A 26,675-nucleotide genomic window follows, 5' to 3' on the forward strand; every position below is an offset into this window, starting at 1 on the left:
TGTATATATAATTGAGTGATCCATTCCGAAAACTGCACTAAAAGTTTCACTTACATATTAATCACAATCGTACATTTAGTTTCCAAGTTTCTCTCTCACAATTCTCAACAATTAAGCTGATTTTTAGCAACATTTTTGAGTCAGCAATTCGCAGCTTCTAAGTAACTATTTCATATTATGAGGTTTTTTTGATGTTCCATTTTGTGTGCTAAATATGGAAATGTGTCTCCAACTTAATACACTCACACAGGTTCCTGTATTGTCCCAGGTCATAATTTGAATCTAAGCCAAAATAATAGCTATTCCTTATTTTTGTAGTCTATATTAAAACACAATTAAATGGTTGAATTCCAACTCTCTGATGCTTCCAGCGTGCCCCATGACTCTACTCAGCACATGAAAGCACAGCAGTTACAGAAGACAGCACCTTACGAAGCCAGTCTTTGCAGAGTAGGGAAAGGAAGAAGGCAGGTGGGTTGGGAAGGTGGCAGAGTTATAACAAGACAGTGAAGAAAACCCAAAAGCTTCAGTAGGAACCTCGTACTTCAAATACACCTTTACAGAACTGCTGTCTGCTGTGGGTAAAGTTTCAGCAGCAGCATTGTGGCAACCGCTGTCAACACTGGTGCCTTGTCAGAGGGTTTGCTGCAGTCTCTTGCCCTGCAGTTTCACCTCACTTTTAGTCCCTGTGAATATAGTAATGTTTTCCTCCTACTTTTTAACTGTCTTTTCCCAAGGCTGTGTAGACTATGCCAGCAGACTTTGACCTGTATCCTCACTCAAGTCCCTTAAGTTCTGTTTCCTTCCAGGTCTACAGACCAAAGGTTCTTCTGTCAGCATAGCTGCACAGCCCTCCTCAAACAGTTGCTTGAGTGCCTCTGGTTAGCCCCATCATATCTCCTAACAATGCTTCATTTTTTGATTCAGAATGATAGCTCCAATTTTAAGCTCTGTCCTCTAGATATAACGGCCTGTGGACCTTTTCTGCATTTCAATCTGCTGATAATTTAATTACATATTGTGGAAATCTAAGCTTCTGTTGTGGGATGTGAAAAATCAACTAGGAACATTGTAGATCTAGAGAGATTATAATTCATAAGAATATTATAGGGCTAGAGATTAGTTTATGAGCAAACTTGGGCATTGTTGTGGTTAATTGTTTTTCCATGGCTCAGAATTGGTGGGAGGTGAATCTGACTTTACTTGACACTATATGCTGCAACAGATATCCTGTTCTGTGGAAATGCACTATGGTTACTATAGTAAGTGCAAAAATTAGAACTATGTCAAGCAATAAAAAAAGTTAGTGTAAAAAAAGTCTTATTTTGTTTTGCTAGACATTGTTTAAATTGGAAAATGAAGTCTGGATAGAATTAGCACTATGCAAGTTAACTTCTAAGCTGAGCTGAACAGTCCTGCTAGAATTTCCTGATATATACCATAGGCATATAAATCTGTATTTCAAAAAAGATATTTTGAGCTCTCAGATCTAAAATTTTCTTCAATGAATATCTTTTTAATGTGGTGAAAGTTGGTGAAAAAATTTTAGAAACTCTGATACAGGTTGTGGTTGTATAACACATAAAGTCTAAAGACTAAAAGATACTGGAAAAAATGTGAGGTTTAGACCTCAAAATTTGTTTCCTTTCTGTAATTATAGTTCAAAAACTTGTAAGAAAAAGTAGAATTGCCCCATCAAATTTGCCTTTTATTTTCATTAATCTGTGTATTGTTTATTTTGCTTTTTTTAATTAATCAGTAACAATTAGGAATGTGTATATTTAACAACATATAAAAAACCCACTTCATAGACAGCTAAACTGAAACAACATTGCATATTGTCTTTGAAAAGAAATCAGGAAAAACATCTAAAAAAGGATACAGGCTTTATTACTGTCCTTACTTGTTGCTCCATCTCGGGAGACATTCACTGGTCTGTTGCTGGCAGAGCCTGGGTCAGTATTATCATCGCACAATATAGGTAGACTTGAATAACATATTAACACCAATAGATACAGACACTACTAATTCTGTGTTAGAAATTCTGGACAACCTCCTGTAATTCTTCTCGACTATACACTCCTAAGGAAAATGTTTCAGGGATCCTTCTCAAATTCCTGTTGCCATAATGGAAACACCTAAGCAAATGGGTATTCCTTCCTGATGATGTGTTTCTAGAGTAATTCTGGAGCCTTCCTTAACCTTAGTCCTGGGAGATGGATGTTAGTGCTAGAAGTGAGGGTAAACTCTCTTTAGTTTGTATGCTTTGTGTGGGGAGTAAGTGGATGCTTGTTTCTTTGTTGTTTCTGGAGATTTATTTGGGGTTGTTCTGAGGGGGCTAACCCTGTACAGCAAAGAGTTAAAGGGAAAACTGCAGCAGCTACATTTATTTCTAAAAGGAGTTTTTCTCCAATTATAAAACTATTATTGCTAGGCGTTACAGATCTGTGACTTCCTCAGAGAGTAAGTTCTGTTTCTGTATTCTAAACAGCCAAGAGTCATTTAGCCTGGCAATGCATTTTTTCCTCTTTCTTGACATGATTTTAAAAGGCTTGTTATTGTTTACTAAACTTTTTATCAAACTGAGTGTCCATGGCCCTTGTATGGATTCCTGCCTATAACTGTTGCCACTATGTCTTTTCAACAGAACAGCTTGTTGGGGCAAATGACTAATGCTGCCTCTTTTGTTCATCATTTTAGACTGTAGATGATAACTTACAAAATCCTGGAATCTAGTTGAAAACTGTGTTTTTCTTTGGGGATCTAGTTCTAGTTTTTCTTGCCAATGTCATCCAAAGTAGCCTAGCAATTCTGGGACAAACCATACTGGTGCAAGCTGGAGAAACTACAAGAACTTACTTTTTTTTTGCAATACTATTAGATGAATAGGTTGAAAAATGAATATGCCATAGCATAATTCATTCAGACTTCAAATGAACTGAACTCAGACATTTAAATAAATGTATTTTTACCATTGTAATTCTGTATTTTAGAGAGCCATAGCAATAATAAGAGTTAAACTAGTGTTTAAGTGAGGATATCTTCCCAGAGTTTAAGAAATAAGAAGCATTGGAAGGGCTGTACAGTTCAGCAGTCTCGCACGAGCATATATACCTCTATGTGTGAATCCGTACATATTTAGTATTCCACTGAACTGAAGTCCCATAAATTCTTATTGCATCAGTTTGACATTTTTGTAGGTTCGTTATCCAGTCAAGCACTGTCAAATCACTGGCATTTCATAGCTCTTTGAGGCTAAAGTTGCCTTGCATTTTTCTTGTAATGGTGATTCTACTTAAATGGTGGCAGAGTTCTGTTTAAATATTCCCAGAATTGCCTGACAGAAGAGTTCTTCTAGTTTTACTCATGATGTAAAAGAGATGGGAATACCTTCTGCTAAGGGCAAGAAGGAAAGAAATTAATTAATGAAGATCTTGTGTGGAGGTTAAACCCAGAAAGAGATTAAATTGAGGTTTGCATTCTTGCTTTTGTTTTATTAATAAACCCTAAAGGGAATTATGTTATTGTGAGTTGATATTCTTAGTAGAAGGTGAAATTTGTAGTATATTCAAATGTAGAACTAAATGAGAAATTACCAGTTCAGCAGAAAGGTAGAAAATGGAAGAATTTTTTAAATGATTAGTGGAACAACAGCTGGTGCAATATGAAAAGGTAATTGTACACTGGCAGTATTGAAAAAGAGATGCTCATTCAGCATAGGGAGGAGTCCTTTTTTCAGGTTTTCAGAGGAGAAACTTGAATATGAAAAAATATTCTGCAAAGGAACTCTGCCTGTGTAACGTGGTTTGCTTGGGTTCAAGGGTTGCAGTATGCAGTGCGCCTTTGCCGCAAGGAGGACCGTAATGAGCCTTCACGTTGCTTTCACATTACTGTGGAGAATTGATTCAGGATCAAACCACTGGTGTAGACAGCAGAAGCCACTCAAGTCTTATACATTGATGGGGACATCCAGGTGCATCCACTGGTCCTATACTGTCTGAAGAAACAGGCAGACCAATACAGGTCAATACCTTGGTCTGAGTAGGAGAATAGTGAAGGTTACTGAAGTCTGAGAGAACTGAATTTAGAGAGGAAGCACAGACTGATCGTGCTTGTGAAGGAAAATGACTTTGTATGTGAACTGGCACAGACAATCTGTGTTCGCTCTCATGAACATATCTTCCGGAGTCATTAAGGGAGATGCTGATTACAGCACACATCAACTGCAGTCCTTAATCAAAATGAATGAGTCAGAGAACAAATTAATTGCATTGGAGTAGAAGAAACTGAATTAAACTTTAGGCCATTTTTTTTTTCTTTTCTTGATTTCTTGGTTTGTTTTGTTTGGTGTTTTCTGGAGGGAGTGTGTGGGGTTAGTTTTTTTTAAATTATTTTTATTTTCCTAAACAGTGACCACTGTGTTTTATGAGGTGTCCTCCTTCCCCATATTACATTCCATACCTGCAAAGTAAAACATTCCAATATTCAGATGAATAAAGTTTCTTGAATAAAATCTCTGTGCAGAATTCCTATGATAAGGTAAACCCAGGGCTTTGTTTTGAAATGCATAGGGCTTATGTAAACATACTAATTTGGCTTTTGGAAAAAGCAGGATTTTCTAGCTATTCTGTAGGGCTTAAATATCTATCAGAGTAAGGAAAATCTGAAAGGACAGGCACTTAGTGCCATACTGTGTATAATCTGAGTTCTGTGGTGTTCAGCATGAAGATGACTTTGCAAGAGTCATGCTGATGTCAGACGTTTAAGATGGTTAGTGCTTTTATACATACAGAGCTAAATAAATATAGGAAAGTATATGTAAGTATATATTTTTTCTATTAATATAAATAAATAATATAGGCCTGCTCCCATTTGCCTCTTTTAAGAAATGACTCTCTAAGAAAATGACTTTGATACCTATAATAATTTTTTAAAGCTTTCATGTTTTTCCACTTTTATTTCTCTGTCCAAATTTTTAGATCCTTCTAATAATTTTATTTCATTTTCATTTGACTAATTTTAATTTGATGACTGAAGCATCTGATAATGCCTTAAGCATTGCACTTGAATTCATATCTTTTATTTGTGTTAGTTTCCTTCTGTTTCCAGTAATCCAAAACCAATAATTTGAAGGAACTGGAATTCACATCCACTTCTGAAATGAGGAAGTACTTTCTTCAAAAATTGCAAGTGACCTTAACAAGCGTGTGTATGCAGACACATTTAAGTAGAAGGAAATTCTAAGTGCACAGATACCATCACTGGCCTGAAACTGTTAAACTGTTTCTCAGGAATTACTTTATGGTTATATTTTACCAATATTCCTAAAAAGACAGCAACAATTTATGTCTTTCTAGAATTTTCAGAGGCCTAATGAAATTAGATGCTCAAGTGCTGACAGAGATCAGTCATATCTGGAAACTAAACTTCCTGAAGCATCTTTGAAAATTTCATCCCTAGGATATGGCAGCAATATCCAACAAAACCATTATTTGAGATTAGTTTTGTACTATTCCGCCAATTTTTATTTGGTTCTATCTTATACCCTGCAGGACATTGTACTGAATCTGGGAAGTGTTTAGATGCATTTGAATGCTGCTTCTTATATTGCTTAATTTTATAGCAAAAAATACTGAGCAATAAAATGTTTCAAAAGGCACTTCAAAGCACATACCTTTTCCTTAGTTCACATCTGTTGGTAGCCTCAAGTGTTGGAGCTTGCCAGTGGAATTTTTATTTTCCTGGAGGGCTGGGGATGAAGCAGCTTTTGTTTCCTTGCCTTTTTCTTTATATTATGTAAGCACTTGAAGGGAATAAAACAACAGTAATTGATATGCTGCTAAATAGGTGAGAAACAGGACTTTAATGTCAGTCAGAGCCTATGTGTGTTAACTAATGCGGTGTCCCAGGTAGAGAATAAGATCAGACACTTATCAGGAATCTAAAGTTACGAAGAAGAGATAGAAAGGAGCTTGATTTGTTGATGCTTGGTCTGATGTGGAAAGAGACATTATTAAGCATTGGAAAAAACCCAGTATAACAGAAGAGGGGAAGAAAAGGAACAGAGGGGTTTCTTTGAGAACAGAACAAGAATTCAAAACAGAGTGTTGGAGGAACTGGAAGTCGTTAGTGGCTCTGCATATATGTATTTAGATGAGTTTCCAACATTTGGGTGAATTTTAGTCCAAATTAATCCCTCTTTGTGAAGCCAATTGGTCTACCAGCAGCATTTTGTTTCAGCAGAAACTATATACATAACAAACAAATTACTGTGTGAATATGTGTTTGTCAAACCTTACCCTTTGTTTCCCATGACCTCTGCCAGCCCCCAGAATATGTGGGGGTTAGTAAGGATGAATCGAGCAAGCTTAGCATGTAGCTTTAAACAATTTTGAATCGTCAGACTATGGGGAATTAATATGCCACATAAAGCATACCTTTGTAAAAATGGCAGTAATTATTAGTATTAGTTACTCATACTAGTTACTCCTAAGGGACTGGAAGGATAAAATTGGATGAGGTACAGCCCATTTAAAGATTGAGATTAAATTCATGGTGCTTCATGTTTCAGTCATTCCCAAGGACCCTTGGCTGTAGTAACTATTAACCACCCATCTGGTGACGTATTGCATTATATTAGGATAAATATAATCCTCTGTATTTGCCAATATCAGTACACCACCCCCACCCCCACCCCCGATTTTATGTGTAACCAAGTTATTTGTTCTGCAACAATGCATTGTCTGCTTATGAAAAAAAAAAAAATTTTTGATGTTTCCTGTAAGAAATGTTTGACTACAGTGTTTTCTTTTTTACATGCCTACATAATTCTTTTCTGAGCCTATGACTTTGTGATGTCTGATCGATGAGTTTGGGAATCATAAGGATTGTTTACATTTTCTTTTTGGGAAAAACAATAATTGAGTAACCAAAGAGTTTATTACTCATTACACAATAATGTGAAATGTTAAATATAATACAGTTATGCAGAGACTTTATTATATATCAATTTTCTTATTCTGAGTTTGTGATATTTTTCATAAGTATTTGCTGATGATTAAAAAAAGTAAAATAACCATAGGCAGTCCTGAGGATATCAGTGATAAATGTTCATTATGAATGTAACTAATATAAGTTGAATTTGTATCAGTGATTAGACAACATATTAGTGATTGGGGTTTTTACTTAGAATCACTAAATTTTTCAAACATTGCATGAGCTGTTACAGAGTTCTGCTGTGTGTAAGGAATTGTCAGACTTGCAAAGTAACAATGCAAAATACCTAGATCATGACTTCCTTTGCAATTTATTAATGGATTCTTACATTAATTGTCTTAGCAGAAATACCCAGTGGCTAACATTCTACTATTTCAAAGTATTTCTGCCAAAATGTCATTGCCCAGGGAATAAAGCTGTGCTCCTCTGCAGCACATAATTCCTCACAATCTAACCACAATCTAACTATTTGTGTGAAGCAAATACTGCAGCTTGAGTTGGTGACTCAGTGGAACATTGCAAATGCAAGTCATCTATCATCCCGTTATTTGCTGACTCCACTTATGGAAGTGGCCGACAACCTGTTCATCTGCCAAACAAAGAAAAAAACAAACAGGCTGGACTATAAGATTGCACTTCTATAGAAATGATTGCAGCAGCCAACCCTTGGTGGTACTTGCAGATATCATAATTACAGGGTAATCATTCTCTGCGTGCTTCCATAGTTAGTTTTGAGAGTTAATGTGAAGAGTTAATGACCTGTTATCTCAGATTTTCCCAGGAACTCCAGACTGGGATTTTTTTCTCCATTTGAAGAATTTCAAACACACTAAAACTTTACTGACAGTCCCTTGGCTGACATCCTATCCGATGAATTTTTTCTAATCTCATGAGTGTGAGTGGACTCATAAAATAATACCAAATGGATACTTGACAAATACATGTCAGAGAACAACAACCCTGGGCAATCATATAAAATCTCTGAACGCTCCAAGATGTCACCCCATAATCAGCAGAATGCTTTTTCACTTCCTAGTGTACATGTATGTGTTTGGGACTATTGACTGTCATACCACAGAAGGCTCCTCTCCATACAAATCATGTCAGCGTGCTTGACTGTACTACTCTGGCCAAGGAGAGTAAATTCTGATGCTAGTTCAGCCCCATTTGATTTTCAAGTGCAACCTCTGAACTCCCAGTGTTTTGTAGAGTAGTTGGTTTAGATTTTTTTGTTGGCGTTTTTATTTAATAATTTACTATTTCATGATAGAGCAAGGATCATATCAGGGCTAGATATATCTCTTTTTATTAAAAAGGAAAACAAACAAACAAACCCAAACATGATCGTAAGTTGGTTCCACCTCATATCCCTATTGATTCCTTATCAGATGTAAACCTTCTTGATACTAAACCCCATTTGTGTTCCGTCTGGTGTCTGCAAACATTACTGCTCAAGTGAGATGGTGCCATGCTTCAGGAAATATACTTATTTAGGAAACTGAAACCCTCCTGAAGCAGACTGGGAGCTGCAAGACATGTAAAGTTCTAGACTTTGTCTGATTTGTTAATATGAAACATGCTTCATCAAATATCTTGGTAGTAATATATGACTTGTGTTCTCAAAATCTGGGGAGTTGATATCTGTGAGCAATGTCACGCTCTTATGGCCAATGATAAGCGTTCTACATGTTTCTCTTGAATGGAACCAAGGTCAGGAGATCTGTTTTCTCCCTAAATTGAAGAAATATGTTCAAACCTGATGTGCAGAATCATCTAATGCTTCATGCCACCTCTTTGTCCAGCAAACTGAAACCAGATGGAGCAAAGATGCTCCTGGGATCCTAACTGGCTGGTCATCCTTTCTGCCGCTTGTGTTAGCTGATGAGATCTCAGTCTGGACCAGAGCAAAGTGTATGGAGCTCATGACCTCTTGTTCCTTGCTGGGAGAAAACAGCCTGAGGCAATTTTGGCAGAGCTGACACTGGGAAAGATGTAGAACAGAGCTCCAACTGCTTTGCTACTGCACATGCTGCTTCCACAATCCACATTTTAGCCCCTTTCTATCTGTCATGGGACACTGCAATAGGAATGAAGATGAGGCATCTTTCCTGCCAGTGCAGATGGTGGGGTGGGCAGAGCTGGTATGTGGAGACCAGCTTGGGCTGGGCTGCACTGACTGCAAGTCTAACTACCCAAGTGTCATTTAGATAAATTGCCTTATCTCATTGAAAATTAAGATAATGTAATTGAAAAATGCAATCATGTGTCTGTAATTGTTCCTTAGTTCTTAGAGATAGTATTTCTTTTTCAAATATAGCTTGCTGATGATCAGGGATTGGTGTTGATGACAACTGTTGCCATGCCAGTATTTAGTAAGCAAAATGAGACTGTAAGTATTCAGACTATTTCTGTCATGTGATAAGGGGGTGACTGCAGTGAAGTTGCTTTCAGGGACCCAATAAGATTTTAGCCAACTCTAAAAATCTTTTTTCTCTTCTTATTTTGTCTGCAGTTAATAACCCGATGTTAACATAAAAATGTGGACAAATAATCCCAAATAACTGTACTCTAGAAACCATAGTAAAATAATTAAACCCTATGTCTAAGACAAAATTTCAGATGATGGTGGGCCTTTGGGTTTTCTTACTTTTATATTACCTTTTTGCAGCAAATATTTTATATCCTTTTCTTCTTTGCACTCATATGCTTCTATTTCATAAACTCAGAATGTAATTAGTCATATGTATAATATGTATAGATCTGTTTATCTTTGTTAATTTAACAGGTTATTAAAATGACACGTACTTTCCCCTTAATGCTTAATCTTTCTCCTTTTTTTTATCAAGTTGCAGAAGAAATTGGCAAAGAAGGCAGTAATGTGTTTTTAAATCAAAACCTATTTTGCATGAGGAAGTTTTCTGTTGAGGGGCTCAATAGCTATCAGAAGTTTGCATGCCTTTTCTATGTGAATTGCTGATAGAGAGGAGCAATGTTATTGATTAAATAGCTATTTGATCAGATGAGTTGTACCAGTGCCTGCTTTCCCCACTTTTTAAATGATTTGTCTATCTGTTCACTTGTGCAGAGTAGCTGCAATGTGAAATGAGCAGTGAAAATGTTCATTGTTATTGTGGTTCCGAGTGCATCTTTTATTGTTCTTTTCAGAGATCTAAAGGGATTCTTCTGGGAGTAGTTGGCACAGATGTTCCAGTTAAAGAGCTTTTAAAAACTATTCCAAAATACAAGGTAATACACAAATGATAACATGTCCTCTATACTCAGTATAATATAACATAATTTATTTAGCACATTTAAATTGTTTATATTGAAATAGCTCCGCTATTTCACTCATTTTCCTCAGGAAACGTAGCTCTGTAATGTCTGAGATTGGGTGAAGTTTTTAATACCAAAATTAATATATGCCTTGATCTTCACATTTTTGCAAATCAGTGTGTTTTAGAAGGTAATATTGTCTGTAATAAAATCAATGAAATGATTAAACCATACAGTATAACTAGAATACCACACAAAATAACCAGAAATACATACTGAAAACTTCTGTGAATTTGTATGAAAACCATATAAAAATGTATCCTTAATATTACTGTAGGCTTCCTGCCTGTGTGTGGCATTTTCTGTTCAAATTCCATGTCCCAGACTAGTTATCTACTTGAATTCAAGCAAGTGGGACATTTTGGGAACTTGAACGAGTTCCTGCTTAGCAGACTAGTGGTTCTTCTGCTCCTACCCAGTATTTGCTAGAAAATTCCCTCTACTTAGTTTTACAAAGTCAGAGACAACTCTACTCTAAAATGCTTAAAAAACTAATCATCATAAATTTTTTCAAAATTTCACGTACTTAATCTACTGTGGGATGTTTGTAACTCAGTAAAAGTAGGCTTCAGGCAAATGCAAAGATGTAATTACTTTTCATTTACATTTGATGCAATACCTTAGTATTTCACTATTTCTTTGTGTCTGAAATGCTTTATTATGTTGTTTTATTTACAAATGAAAATTAAATCGATGTTTTCCAGTTAATTCCTAGCAGAATTTTTTTGCTATTTTGCAGTAGCTACATTTTGACATGTATCTGTATTGAGCATAATTTTATATGTCATACTTTCCACTTAACTGGCTGCCATGCTCTCATTCACTGATTTCTAAGAAACTGGAAGAATAAGATGGCTTGTGAGTGCCTTTGAACATTCCTACATGTTTTTGTACATAATACTAGTTAGGAGAAAAAAAAATCTATTGAGTTTAATTCTAATTTGAATACATTATCAATTACCAAATTGTTTTGGTAGATCAATATGCAGTAACTGGAAAGATTATATTAAACAAGAATCTGATAAAAGTAATGCATACAATGTTGGCAATAATGTTGACAAAGTGTGTTGGAGTAATTTCCTGGGACCTGGATTTCGCTAGGCTAGATGCTATGCAAACAGAACAGAAAAGCTCTCCCAGCTGGAAAAAAGTTTGCAGACTATGGGAGAAGGCAGCAGATGACGACACACTGATATCAAAACATAGCAAACAGAGACATTGCTGGTTAGGATTAATAACAGAGAAAAGTCTCAGTGCCCTAATCACCAAAGTTAGTTAACCACAGCTTCTATTATACTTGTGTGTGCAGAAATACAGAATCAGTAGAATCAGTAGAAGGCAGACGAGAAAGGAGCAAAATTTGGAGCAATGGAAACAATGTTTGGAGCAGCCTTTTAAGGAGCTATGGGTAGAGCAAGTTTCATTCATAGTGAGAAGGAAGAACAACACTGTAGTAACCGTAGAAATGAAAGCCTGTCTGTACGTAGCTGGATAGAAAAGGCTGTGTCACAACGGTGTTATTCAGAAGTCAGCTGTAAGATCTGGACGTAGTTTAAATACAAGAACGCAGAGAGAGTCTGAGGCCTGAGTAACAGGTATTGCAGCAGAGCTGGAGTCAGAAAAGGAGAAGATAGGTAGGAAAATTGGAATTTCTGGGTTTGTCGTATTGATATAATATTTTTTAAGACTTAGTTTTCTGTGCAAGTAATATACAATCCTCTTTCTGAATATTAGACTTTTTATTTTAAGGTATGTTTTATATTGCAGGATGTAATGTGAGAGAGGATTATTACAGGAGGCACCAGTATCATGCAATACAGTTAGGTTAGTGAAATCACTTGAGTTATAACTTCCAGTCTCACATACCGTAAACATTTCTGAACAGTGAAAAGACCGTGCAATTGCAAGAGCATAATCACCCCGGGACCCATTCCTGTAGAGGCAGCATGTGAAATAAAATTCACACAGGGATATAAAATGATTGGTTGGAAATAGTATTCTGCTGACCTGGAATTCACTCAGCTTGGATGAGGTGGATTTTATGCTGAGGAAGATACAATAAGCTATTTTCAGCAGTCATTATCTAGACTAAACTTCCCCAGATGTCAGTGGCAGTTTCCCCTGAATAAGGTAGGGTTGGATTTAGTAATGCTTAGTTTTCATGTGGCATTTTACAGCAGTTAGAAAAAGTTTTTTCATTTCTGAATCTGTCATTTAGAGACAGAGTTCAAGGTTTAAAGTGGCAGTGCTGCTGTAAGTGGTAGTATTTCTCAAACCAAAGATTTTAAGTGCAGAGAGCATGCAATTTCACATATTGCACAACACATTAAAATACTACCCTTGGAGTCTGGGTATGCTTCAAATAGGCAAATATTTTTTTCCTGTGAAGTATACCACCCACGTTTGTTTCCTTACCTGACTTGGATGTCATTCTGCAGTTATCAACACAGACAATTATACATGAGATCTGATATTTAGCCAACAGCTAGTTCACTTGTCATGCTATAATAGGTAAAATATGTCCGCTGTTATTATTTTGGTTATCCCTCCTTTATGAAGAGATGCCAAGAACATATCACCTTCTATTACTTTCACTGAAGTTTATTGCTTTAGGAAACCCACTAATTTATGAAACAATCTTCTGTATGGCAGATACAGTTGACCATATACAATCGTTCACAGAAAGACAGTATAAATCTACTTCATATGTTTTCCCTATGACCTTGCCATAATATCATGCTCAGGTTTATATTTCCAGAAAACTGCAGCAGCCAACAGACTTGCTGTCCTACTTGCTGTCCCATCTTAGAAATGATTCTGACTTGTCAACCTTACTCACATTGCTTTATGCCAGACAAATTCCTAAGGACCCACCTGAGCGAAACATTTAAGAATGTACTGAAGTAAAATAAAAAGGTTATTAGTAGTGAGAAATGTAAAGTAAATACCAAAGCAAAATAGTTCTGGAGTTTTGGGGTTGGGTTTTGGTTATTTTTTTCCCCTTCATTGGGGTTTAGTACCTCAGTGCATTAAGATACTTAAATAAAGATATATGGGATGGTATATTATGGTACTTCAGAACTGAAAAAAAGAAAGGATGTGAAAGTATAGCGAGATGTATCTTTGCACAGTAAAAGTTGCATACTGAAGCTGCAGAAAGCTTCTACATTAGCAGCAAGTTTATGCTAAGAAGGGATGTTTGAATGACCACATGAATGATTTGAAGATACATTTATTGCATTCAGTGGGTGCCATCAACTGTGTAATAGGCATATTGGTAAAAGAGCGGTATTATTATTTAAATAAGTACAGTGCTAAATTTGATTACATATACTGTTAGGCCTCATAAAGCATTTCATTGTTTTCAAATTATCTCCCATATTTCCACTCGATACAAATACGTAAACTTAGCAAAGTTTCTGTAGTAGAAATATGCTGCCTTCTGTGGCTCCCAATGAATTTGAATTCACAGAGAGGTAAAATGCCTTTAAGACTGGAAGATGTAAACATCTCTTACAACAGGCCACTGTTTGTTCACTATAACTGTACATTCAGTACCATTGACTTAAATTATTTTATGACTAAATTCTGGTATCCCTTTGCTTTGTCACATGCTATGGTGTATGTCTCATATCTAATTCACCCTAAAGCATATAGAGGTGCCCTAGATAGCAAAGTGTGTGTGACATTTAAAATATGTTCTATACGCTGAATTCATCACCATGACAGGTTGTCATTTTCACAAAATGTCAAGGATCAGAGCTTTGCATATGTCATAATGAAATACTATGTGGACAAAGGTTAGGAATGCCAGCTTTAAGACCTGGGTAACTAAGTTTTTGCCTGTTTTTTTTTTTTTTTTTGTTTAAGAAATTACTGGACACCATGCTAATTTAGTATTTCTTTCTCATTTACTTTAACAGTTAGGTATTCATGGATACGCTTTTGCAATTACAAACAACGGATATATTTTAACTCATCCAGAACTTAGGCCTTTGGTAAGAATACTATTTACTGATCTATTTTATTTAGCTGTATATGTTGCATTTATTTTTCTTTTAGTGTGACTAACATAATACTTATTAAAGAATTAAATACAACAGACCAGTTATTTATATATGGCTTTATAATATTATAATTCTTGATAAATTTACCTCTGAAAATAAAGGTTAGTGTGAAAAAAATCAAGGAAAATAAATGTACAATTTGATTCTGCAAAAGATGTAGGCCTCCATTACAGCAAAATGGCAAAGCCAAAAATTGCTGTAATTATATTCGTTTTATGTTGAAATGGAATGCCGGAATGCTCTATCGCTGTGTAATAACCCCTATTTGTCATGTTAAAGTGTTAAAGCTAATTTAATATATGTGTAGAAATTTCAATAAAGCATATTCTTAAGCAAAATAGGGCACAAGAGACTTTTGTACTAAAAGAGAAATAGCAGCAAATGTTACCTTTAGTTTCCCTTATCATCTTGTTTGCATTAATCACAGGAAAAAAACCATAGAAGTGCCTGTTACACAAATGTTTATCAACTTAACACCCTAGAGAACTGCTACATTCTTGATTGCATCATTGTTTAGGTACAGGACTTCTAAGTGTTCCATCACTATCAGCTCTTAGCAAAGCATTGGTATTAATAATTCCACTGCTGTATACACATGGATGCCATATGTATTTCTCATTCAGACCCTTCAAGTAATGTCTGATTTCAGCCATATTTTAGTAGAAAAGAGAATTATTAATTGGATTAATAAGTTCATATGAAAATAAAATTATTGAAAAGTATGATTTATTAAGTCATTAGTATATCTGAGGTTTTAATTCAGCAAAAGGATTTGTCTTTCTAAGATTTGGACTAGGAATCACACACTTAATGAACATTTGTATTTCCCTATTTATTTTTAACTGGAGTAGAGAGGTTCCAAGGGTGAATGGAAAAACATTTTCTCGGTAACTTCATTGTAAAATGGATAGACAATCTAATAGCAAAGCAGACATTATAGTATCTCAGAATGAATTCTAAAATAAATGATGTAATTGTCATTTTTCTTCTAAGAATGTCACCCATGATTCTGGATGGTAGAATTTTTCACAACTGTGGAAAGGAAAACAATACCTGTAGAGAATTTAGCAGATTAATGACCAATAAGCAGTACAATTATCAGAAATAGCTCTCTCACATTATACCATTGGCTTTTTTACCATTCCAGTGGCGAGCCACTAAAGCTATATATCCAGGTACAGAAAGCTCAGACCCCAGTCAGATAAATTAACATGCTCCAGTGACAGTTTCTTTCCACCTCTACACACCCCACAGATTATTTGACATAGTGATGAATTTGTATCTTCTTGTTTTATGGGAATTAAGACTTTTGCTACCCAAATACATAAATATTAGGAAGCGAAAAACTTCCAGCCTCAGTAGAAGCGGTTTATTCTTAAGGAAGATAGAAAACTCTAAATTGATACCAGAGCATTTCACCCCTCAGTCAAAATGTGTTCTGTCTCTACAAGATTTTACATACTTGAGAAGTATGTAAGTTTAGGATTTATGAGATCGATTCACCACACCTAGACCCATCTAGTTCAGAATCCCATTTTCAGCAGTGTCCAACATGATTGTTCCTGAGGAAGGTGCAGGAGCTAAGAGGATGTGGAAAATTTTGCAGCATTCAGTATAACTTTTAAGAATTCCACATAGGCTTCTGCTCATAAATATTTGGTTCTGACATTTTAATATTACGACTTATTAGAGTGGATACTTTGGTTATCCATTATAACATACTCATTTCTGCCAGTCTGCTTGACTTCTCATAATAGTGATTTTTCATATCGTAACAATTTTATGCACAGGTTTTATTTTGAATTTGATTTTAAAATTTCTTTAGAAGTAGTTCTTATATTAAGAATATGGGAAGCAGAAGCTCCTGATCTATATTTTACTTTCCATTTCTTACTTTGTGTAATAATTTGTGATAGTTATCTTATTGAATCTTCTCATCACAATAAACAACCAATATTTTCAGTCTTGCTGCAATGTTTTTCTATTCTTTTCTGCATTTTGGTATTTTGTTGTCACGCCTATATTTTTCTGACCTCTTATTTATCCATGCTTCCATGTTCTTTCTGACTGAGATTGCCTGCTGAACTTTATTTGGTAACCATAGCATAGAAGAGGCAGCAATAGGGGCTGTACAAAATCCCCTAAGAGCACCTGGATTATATACATAGACTTTTAATGCACCTTAGGTCTCTTCTGCTGCATCTTCACTGCTTTTTTTCCTTCAGCTAGCTCATCAATGTCAAGTGACTATTTGTGTAATTTTGCTTTTATCTGGCATCCAGCTGCACCGTAGATGTAACCCACAAATTGCTTAAAAGAGCCAAAGTTACAAGCACCCTGACTAGATCTAAAATTTGACTGCCATAGCATTCTCTACCTTTTCCTACAATTTTCTATTTCAAAATGTGTATTAGACTAGTTAAGTTATTTCACATCAGTGGTTAAAAAGTTGAAATAAATGTTCTTGTGCTTTAATGCAAACTTTTATATTAAACATTTTTTATTTTTTGGGGGGGTGGGGGGTTTGGGGGCAGGGAGAAATGCCAGTGTGAGGATAAGTTGTCTTCACAATTTTTAGCAGTTGCAATGAAAAATGTGATAGGGAATTGTTTTTAATTGATGATTGGCCACTAGTTTCAGAATATTTTTTTCTTATATCTGTATGTATTAAAATCCATGGTGGATTTTTTTTTAATATCCAATTATTAATTTCATATAAATGTATTGGTTTTTGTAGCATTCCTTAATTTTCATAATACTAAAATCATGACTTGGTCTTGTTTCCTAAAAATACTTTTGAAGTCTTCAGGTGTCACAGGTACATCTGACAGCCTATATTTACAAGCCATAGGAATATATACTTGAAAGTTCCCTATCTACATCGTAAGAGTTTGAAAAAACATGCATTTGCTGTACTGTCCCTTTTTCTTCTGGCAAATTACTTCCTTCGAAAATATTAGTACTTTTTTGTTACTGAATAGGTATTTTAATAAAGACAAGGTAATGAAAACCAGGAACGGTAGATAGCTTTAAGTCAGTCTGACAAAGGGTGTTATCCTCCTTCCTCATTTCTGTTGGATGGTGTGTTTTAATGAGGTAAAAGGTGGGTTTCTGCCCCGCGCCCCAGTGTACATTTTCAAGGCTCTTATTACCTGACACAACAGTTTCTTTTTAAAATCAAAATGTTGGGCAGTAGCCCATAAGCTGTCAGCTACAGGGAACTCATTGTGAAATATTCATGGTCTGTTCATTTCATTTTTTTGCTGGGTCATTTTGCTGGGTTCTGTCAGTAGTGCGTAATGGGAGTCTTCTGCTGATTTCAGTGGAGTTTTTGAGAGTGAAAGTGACTGCTAGCTTGGCCCTTAGATTAATATTCCGGGCCAAATCCTGGTACCATTGTAACCAGGGGCAAAACATTCCTGTAATTTGTGACAATAAGTGTGTGAAAATAGGCATGTAGGAGTGGAATGAGATGGTGCACCAAACGTGTTATCTAAAATTATTTGGGTGAGTTAGAGTTTACGTTCAAGTTACATCGATTACTTGATCCACGCTGGTTTATATTGCTATCATATATTCCTACGGTGATGTAAAGCTAGAAAATTGCTAGACTCCTGCGTTACTAACCCCAGCGGCTTTATCTGTTGGCTCTGGAGCTGCCGTGCTGCTTTCTGAGGAATTGTCTTGGGGGGCATGGCACACAGGCAGGATCGCCGGCAGCTGCCGGGCAAGAGTGCTTCCTGCTGCACCACGTTTTTATCTGATGCTGACCCATATATTTAATCATTAAGCTAACTACATTTTTGTGCTGATTACCCTACTGGGTTTATGTTTAAAAATGTTTTTCTTGGAGGTTTCCTCCCTTGTTTCTTCTGCTGGTGGTTGGTTGTTGGTTTTTTTTGAATGAACTTGGCTTTCAGTTGGGCTGATGGGTTGCACACATGTGGGCAGCTGGTGGCAGGAATTGAAGGGAGAAGGGGAAGGTACTTTCTGGATGCATGGGAGGTACTGGTCGATGTTTATGGGAGGTACTGGTCGAGATTTGTGGGAAGTACTGGTCAAGGTTTATGGCAGTTGCTGGAGCGGGCTCCAGGTTTTCCAGCTCTGTGCTGCCTGCAAGTTTTCAGGGGTGACTGTTGCCATAGTGGGATGGGAAAGAACTTTTTGTTACTTTCCACTCTAAAAGACATTACTACAGCAGTGAGTCTTGACAAAGGACTTAGTAAATCATGACGAGCAGGGAATAAGGAATCCCTTGGAAATTCCTGTCGGAGATTAAAAAGCGATAGTGTGTGGGGCCTTGCCAGTGAAATGATTGAGTGCAAATGACCCGTGCCTTGCAGCACACGGACCCAGATTTTATTCCCCTGCCTTTGGCAGCCTCTTTCTTCCCTCGTCCGGCTTTCTCTCCGCGGTGACCGCCTGTCCTGGCCGTGACCGACCCCGGCAAGCGGCGGGGCCCGGCCCGGGCAGTGTTCCCGGCGGGCGGGCGGCGGCTGCGCTGCGGGCCAGCGGCCATGAGGTGGCGCCACAGCACCGCCGAGGGCGCGCCGGGCCGGGGGCGCTGCAGCGCCCGCTGACGGGGCGGCCGGCGGCGGGGTTACCGTCCAGGCACGCACCGCAACTGCAAGCTACATGGAGGTAAAAAAAAAAAAAAAAAGGCAAAAAAAGAAAGCCTTTGTCATATTTTTGCTCTATTTCGAAGACTTCCCTCCCACCCCACCCCACCCCCTTTAAATTACATCACAGACTAGTACCTTTTAAATGTTTTTACGTGTGACATCCCTTATAAGGGTGCATTGCCAGTCAAAAATATTCCAGTGGTAACTCAAGAAATGATAGCTGGTGGCAATACTTCGGTTGTTTGGGTTTTTTTTATAATGTCATGTCAGAATGCTCCCATATGCTGCATTTTGATTGAAAGTCTGTATTTTTACAGAGTAGTATTTTATTTCCCACGAGAGAATATTTTAATATGTGTAACATAATCTTGAATTTGATATTTTGGTTAAAACCACGGCTTACTGTTTAGGGGGGAAAAAAAAGAGAGAGAGAGAGAATTGATTGAGAGTTCAAAAGTGAGTTTCGAGCTTTTCAAGGCAGTAATGTGGTTTGTGAAGCTACTCACAGGTGCTTGGGTGCGTGCCTGGGGACAACGCTGTCCTGAGCCCCGGCCGTGTCACAGTCCATTGCTGCTTTCCAGTGTCCTGTTGGCACCTGCAGTGAGCTGGTCCATTGCACTTCAAAATGCAGAATGTGTCATGGTGATGTTACAGTTTGCCAAAGAAATGAGTTTATTGAATGTAAAGGAAAACGGAATAAACAAGCGATATATACTTTTTACATCCAAGTAAAAATCCCACTATATTAATTGTGGCTGATTGCTCATTACTGTAACTGTCACTGTGTAGTCTGTTAAATGTTGGTGCCAGAGAAAAACTGCTTTCTTAGGGAAGTGTAGTGGGATTACAGAGAAATTAAGGAATGCCACTGAAAGATTAGTGTCTGCCATAGTCACAGATCGACACCTTTGTGAATCTTATCTAGCGTTAGGGGGTTATACTGTTGCCTCTCAGCCCAAATATTCGTGTGGTTTTCAATGAATAATAAATAGCAATGCTGCTCGTAGATTTTGTGAAGTCTGTGGCTTTTTTGATTTGTAGTTGGCAATAGAATTTGTATTTTTGTTCAGGGAGCAATGAGAGACTTTGTTTTCAATGATTATTACGTTCATTTAGGGTAGAATACTTGAAGTTCCTGATCAAGGAGTTCAAGTTCCTTAATCAAAGGAAGTACGCATTTAAAGACAAATGCATATGCTATGGAATAAAATTGCAACTTTTTTTCAGTTTCTACCTTTTTTTTCAATAAGTGTAAGATTAATAATGTGTTATGAGTTGCAAATCAATCTAATGACATCCATGATGACTAAGAATTTCGTAATATTTCTGAATTTGAATCAAAATCGTCTCTCTCTCTGAGAAGACCAAGGTATATATTTGTACCTTCAGTATAAGCTCTGGAAGGCTAGTAACGGTGATTTTTTGAATGGCTGTATGTGAATGCTCTTTTTATCACTGTAAAGCAATTAAATTGCTATGTTGCTTTCTATAAAATAATGCGCATGCTTATCTAATTTGATCAGTCTTAACAGAGAATGTTACACGCAGAAATCAAAGCCTGTGTATACATCACAATACCCTCACCAAATTATATTGGTGGTTTAGCTGCCTGAGCAAGTTACCATTTTAAACTTAGAATGTTGACTGTCACGATATATCGTATTAAGCTAAAGGACCTGGAGTATATTTAAAGATTGCTAGATCAGTGTTAAGTCTTTTGTAGCTGTAAATTCTGGGAAAATTTGTTTCTCCTAATATAGAAAAACGGAGAAATCCAAGTCTCAGGGGAAACATTAATGCCCCACTTAAGCAGCGTTAGCCTTTCATAAGCAACAAATCTCATTTCTCTCTGGGGAGTCCCGCTTGGAACGTAAGATAACCTACACTTACCCTTGGTTTATTCAGTGACTCCATAAAACTCTACAGCTGTAGCTGACAGCAGAATATTTAAATGATTTGAACAGCGTAAATGCCTCACGTTCATTTAAATAACTGAAGAATTCAATCACTTCAATGCCAATGATTATTCCTATTGGAGTTTACATTTCAAAAAGGACAGCCCATCTGAATCCCTGTGAGAGCATTAAATTGCTATCTAATTAGAAATGCAAAATTACATATATTTAAAAGATAATTAAAGGTTTGAAGGCTGGTGAATAACTGGTTGTACATATAAATGAATCACTGAAAATTTGTTAGCAATATGTGAAGCTTTCTTTTATTCTTTGCTTTTCAGCTTTGAAGTTAGGTATAACTGAGCTCATGGGTTTAAGTCTGGTAGTATTAAGATAAAGGCAGATGTTTTTAATTATTTCTACTCAAACCCCAAATAATTATAAGCAGCTGCCAGTTTTACATAATCCCAAATGATAAGGTCCTGAGAATGCAAATAAAATCCTAAACAGAGGGGTTGGTTTTTTTCAGTGGAGTAAATCACATACACGTCGCATTGCTAATCAACTGCAATCCACCTGAAAATGTGAGCTCAGCTGATGTACTCTGTCTAGTCTGTAGGTGTGTGACTTAAAGCTGTTTTTTGTATTTGCTTTTACCTCACCCTGCATATTTCCATTTTTTGTTTCATCAACTTAAACATCACTGCACCATTTGTAATGCAAACACGTTATGAGTGTAAGTAGACAGAGTAATTTAAATACACGTGGCATGAGAATTACTTTCTTCTATTACTTTACTAGAGGGCTCTTCTGCATACATGGTACATCTAACTTCCTACTTTTTCTCTGCTTGGAAACTTAGAATTGCATTATTCTCTTTTCCCTAGCAAATGACATGGCTCCTGTTGTTGGGTTTTCTCTGCCATATTCCTGCAAATTTTATAGTGTGGCAGTTTCTCACTGCCATCTGGCATGAAAAAATTAGTCAAAAAAAAATCCGTTTACTGCCAACCATAACCTGGGAACTTCTGGATTGACATCTTAAATAATAGGCTTGTCATGAAAGTCTCTCTTTGTAAAGGGAAGTTGTTCTTCCTATTTTCCTAAGAGAATAAATTTGTTAGCTTTTTTTTTTTTTTTTTAATATTAAAATAGAAATCAACTTTGGTTTGGGCTGGACACCTGTTCTACAAACGCAAGATTAAGTACAGGTCAAGAAAAGATCATTTGAGGCCGCAAACTAGATGCATATTGTGAAAAAGAAGTATCACAAAAGACAAATTAGGATCATGTGAGCAGGAGAAAAAAGTCCACATGAAATAAAGAGCTTAAAAGCCAAGCAATAGGGATTTACGTTGGGGTAGGATACTGCTTCACATGTATCCCCGGCAGAATGTTCTGCGGCTGTGTAATGTGTGGTGAACGAAAGCTCAGTCACTGTGGGTGAAGTTATATAAACAGGTGAAGCAGCAAAAGGAATTTTTCACTACTGTTTTGGTTTTCCTGTAGTTTTCTTTTTTTAAATGTCAGAGTACGAATCAGTCTACTGAAGCGATCTCTTGCCCGATCTTCTCACGACCTTCCACTATATTTTCCATTATCTTGTCTTTGTCCCATAGTATTTAAACTCTAAGCATTTTATGATAGAGCTATTGTTTTATTAATGGACTACTGTTGAAGGACTTAATCCATATTTTACAAACTCTGCAATTTGGAATTATTACAAGCCTTGCTGAAAAGCAGGAAGGAAGTGCCCCCTCCCCCTCCTTTCTTTGCACGTTTGTTTACATAGAGAGTGGCACGGCTCTTTTTGGGAGAAGTGCCTGGCTCAGGGACATGCTCCCCTTTGCAGCCATGGAAGGAAGCAGCAGTATGCTCCTGCAAAGAGGACACTCTTGAAGGACTGCTGGCAGAAACAGATGATTCTGCTCCTAAAGTTGGTGTAAAGGAGCTTTAGCCTTTCACAGTCACCTCCATAAGGGACAGTGTGACTCAGCAGCAGTTTATGCCAGGATGGATAGCTGGTAAAGGTCTCACCATCAGCTATGGCGTTGACCAGTACAGTGGGGTTCAATGCAGTTTCCATTTGAACAGTTGCAGTCTTTGCATTATGTCAATCACAGCTACACTAGACAAGAAATAAGTGGTAACATTAGAGTCCAGAATCTTAGTGAAGGGAGGTAGCTGAATAACTGGCTAGACTGGGGAATTGCAATAATGACAGTGTATTCAGTCTGTGTCTCTTTATTTAAAACTATACGGAAAGTGTGTAATTTTAGTTAATGATGTTTGTCCTCCGATATTTATTCACTCATCCTTTCCTATCAAACTTCGTAGACAAGATAACCTTTACAGGATAGCTTAATGTAAGTTACAGTTACAATGCAATTGTATTGTGTATTTAATTACGTAGAATTCAAGCTTAGCAAACCTTATTTGCATCTGTTCAAATTTGTCTCCTCTAAATAAAAAAAATATTGGGATAATTATCATATTCTGTTTAGATTAATACATTATCCTAATTTTGAAGTACTAATCCAAAAAGATGAAACTTAATCAATTGATGCTGTATTTTAAGATTGGAGAAGTTTTTTTAGTTTCCAGTTCTTTACTTCTGTACATAGGACAGTAGTCTGGCAAGGAAGAGCTTTCCCTTGACATAATTGTTACCTCAAGCTTTTGGCTGAGGTAAATTTTCTTGCTATAATGTTTTCTCACAGATGATTCTACAAGTGTGGCTAAACAATTTCACTGAAATCTATTGATACTTCCAAGGCTGCTATCACAGCAACTTACTCTCTCCTATCTCCCCATTATCCAGATGGAGCACGTCTGAGAAATTCCAATCACCTTAGACCCAAGGCTTGCAGCTGTTAAGATGTAGCTTGCTCCCTCAGTGATCGGGTTGCTACATTCTGACTTTATAAACACGTGGCTGGTCATATTCAATGCAGATGGTTTGGGACTGCTCGTGTTAAAAAAAAAAAAAAAAAATCAAAGCAAAAAGTTTAATAATGGCACATGTAAATGATTGTACACAGGGTGGTGAAAAAATGTGATTCAGTCTTTAAACAGTATACATCACGCCTTGTTTGAATCATCCGGTGCTATAAGAGTTTGGCCAAGCCTCAAATAAAAGACACTGAGTAAGATAAATCTCATTCTGATTACCAAACAAAATCATTTCCTGTGTTCTTTCCACAAACAAAAAATTGTTGGATCTATCATGTAGTTTTGAGCAGACTAAAAGATGCTTGTATTGCAGTCCGGATATTTTAAAATTTTCAGTATCTTTTTTTTTTTTTTTTTTTTTTTCTTTCCCCTCCAGGGTTTAACTACTAGATGATATCACCACACATTTTAGACTGGTCAAAGCAGATTAACAGCACAGAGTTTAAATGTAACTCTTTTCCTCATGCACTTAAATCAGAGTAATTTGGTAGAGCTCTTAGTTTCTGTCTTTCCCAGTGGGTCCCTTAATAATTTGTTTCAGCGCTTTATAGTAATGTCGCAGATGGGTTTGGCTTCAGCCATCAATCAGTATTTTATACTTCACCCAGGAGTCTCAGAGATAAAAAGTTAGGTTAGGTTTGCTACCAGAGAAAAAGATATAGATGAATGTCACTTTTTAAAGTTAATAAATTGCTTCTATGTCCACGAATAACTTTTTCTAAGACATTAGTTAAGTGGTAAAACTAGAAAGAGGCTAGTTAAACAGCAGTGTTATGAAGTATTTTACAGTTGGTCTATTTGCATTTATGTTTTAGGCCCTAGTTACAGATGCATGAAGATAGGTAAATTTACTGCTAGGAATAAGGTAATATCTTCATTAAGATTAGATTTGTAAGCAAAGTTACCCAGACACACAAATAATTGCTATTTTTTGGTATCCTGTCCTTGCTTGAAGTTGGCTTCTGTTTTCTCTGCCATCCTTTTCTGAATAACATAAATCTATTCTTCACTTACTGAATTACTGTGCAGGCAATTAAACAGTAGCCCCTGAAATATAAGAGCTGAGTGAGGGGCTTGGCATCTCAATACTTTATTAGTTCCTGTCCTAAATGTGTTGAAAAACTGCACTTTCAGTTCCTTCAAGTGCTTATAGACCCTTTCCCTTGCTCGAGTGTTGGGATTTTGTCTTTGTTTCTGCTTATTTGATTTTTTAAGACATGAATGCTTCCAATTCTGGCTTTGCTGCAGGACTTTGAATGTTTTATCCAGCTTCTCATTTGATTACTTTTGGGTTTTGTTTTTCCTCTTTGAGTGCGAAGTGTGGAAGCTATATGATAAAAATAAATGCAAACCCCATAATCAATATGATGCAAATGGTTCGCCTTATGTTTGAAGCCTCCTTCTGCTGTCAGACACACAAGATCAGCTCCTGTTGTCATAAGTAAGGATTTGCACATGTGTCTGAGAATGCAGTATAGCCCAGAAGCTCTTCAACATCTGTGAGTAAGGATGTAATTAAACATTGGAACCAGTACAAGAGCTGTTTGCTCTACTCAAATGATCACAGCTAACTTTTATGTAACACTTTTCAGCTCTTGGTGTTTCAGAGCTTGACTAGCCATTTCTATTCTAGAATGACTAAATCAGAACAAAGATTCGCTTGGTTAATTGGTGCAGCCACAGAGAGTAGACATAATTACTCCTTGTAAAGATTAAAGATAATATTGATATAGCTGCAGCCATAATGAAAGGCTTGCAAAACATCGCTACGAAAATCAAGCCTTGCTAATGAACTGGACTTTATCCTCTCATATTTTATTCTTGTGAGATTTAAGTACATTGGCTGCAAATTTTGTTCCTCAGTATTTGGGTATAGTCATCTCTTTCGCTATCAGAGCTGTCACATAGCAAGAATTAATTGTAGCGCTGAGCTGCAGTCTAGTGTATAAGCATGTGCTGAAAGCAGAAATTCTTTACATCTCTCTATCCATCTGTTGAATAGCATTAGCCAGAAGTAGATAACCTTGTTGTTTCAAGAATGGTGGCTTCTAGCAGAGGGGCAAGAAAAGCACATGAATGTACTCTTCAATAGAATCTGCCCAAATTCTCAGATGTTAGTCTAAGGCTTACACCAACAGAGTTGCTGGGATATTTTTGTTATTCAAAAGAAGGAATGAGAATTGACTCAGGATTTCTCCCACATAGTTTCCCGAAAGAATCATCTGTAGAAATAATTGGAGTATTCAAGGTGTTATGAGCCAAAATGAAGGAGGCTCAGTGAAGCCTGTGCTAAAAAAACACTTTTCAGTGTTACCACTATCTTGAAATCTCATTGTGACTATGATTTAGTAGTCCATATTTTTAAGAGTTTGTTGTTCTTCAGGAGGATTTTGTCATGCCTAGTTTTAAATACTCTGGTCTACAAAAGCAACTGTGGACTTCAGATAAAAATCTTTTAATTTGGAGAGGAAAAAGTCAGGATGGGAATAACCTTAATGCTCAGAGAGCAAGTTTTTTCTTTGGCTGCTCTAGTCTCTCTGTAATCTGCAGAATATGATTGAAAGTTCCTGCACCACTGGCCCCAGTGATGAATTGGCTGTCTCAAACACTGACAGATTTGGTTTATGGTATAGCTGGTCCTGCCCTGCGGGAGGAGAATCAGCTATATATACTGCCTTACAAAGTACATTTTCTGTCCTTCTATGATACTGTTGTTGGGAAGCCACAATAACAATCTGGCGATTTTTCACAGTATCCCAATGTCTTCTGTCATACTTCCTAGAAAGTCTTGTGGTTTTCCCTCCCACTTA

The 26,675-nt window shown here is 36.7% G+C and overlaps 1 protein-coding gene across 6 annotated transcripts in view; it reads left to right on the forward strand.

Moving 5' to 3' along the window:
• CACNA2D3 (calcium voltage-gated channel auxiliary subunit alpha2delta 3) overlaps nt 1-26,675 on the forward strand; it is a 467,821-nt gene that overhangs the window by 335,281 nt on the left and 105,865 nt on the right. For all 6 annotated transcript variants that reach the window (XR_005103980.1, XR_005103978.1, XR_005103979.1 and 3 more), the window contains 3 exons: nt 9,314-9,385; nt 10,162-10,242; nt 14,253-14,327. Coding sequence is in view for 3 of the 6 variants with exons in the window: in XM_037385921.1 (XP_037241818.1) it covers nt 9,314-9,385; nt 10,162-10,242; nt 14,253-14,327 (228 nt within the window). In the remaining 3 variants the exon portion in view is untranslated. The remainder of the gene's footprint in view (nt 1-9,313; nt 9,386-10,161; nt 10,243-14,252; nt 14,328-26,675) is intronic.

The sequence above is a fragment of the Falco rusticolus genome, chromosome 4 (assembly GCF_015220075.1).
Source record: "Falco rusticolus isolate bFalRus1 chromosome 4, bFalRus1.pri, whole genome shotgun sequence".
Lineage (NCBI taxonomy): Eukaryota > Metazoa > Chordata > Aves > Falconiformes > Falconidae > Falco > Falco rusticolus.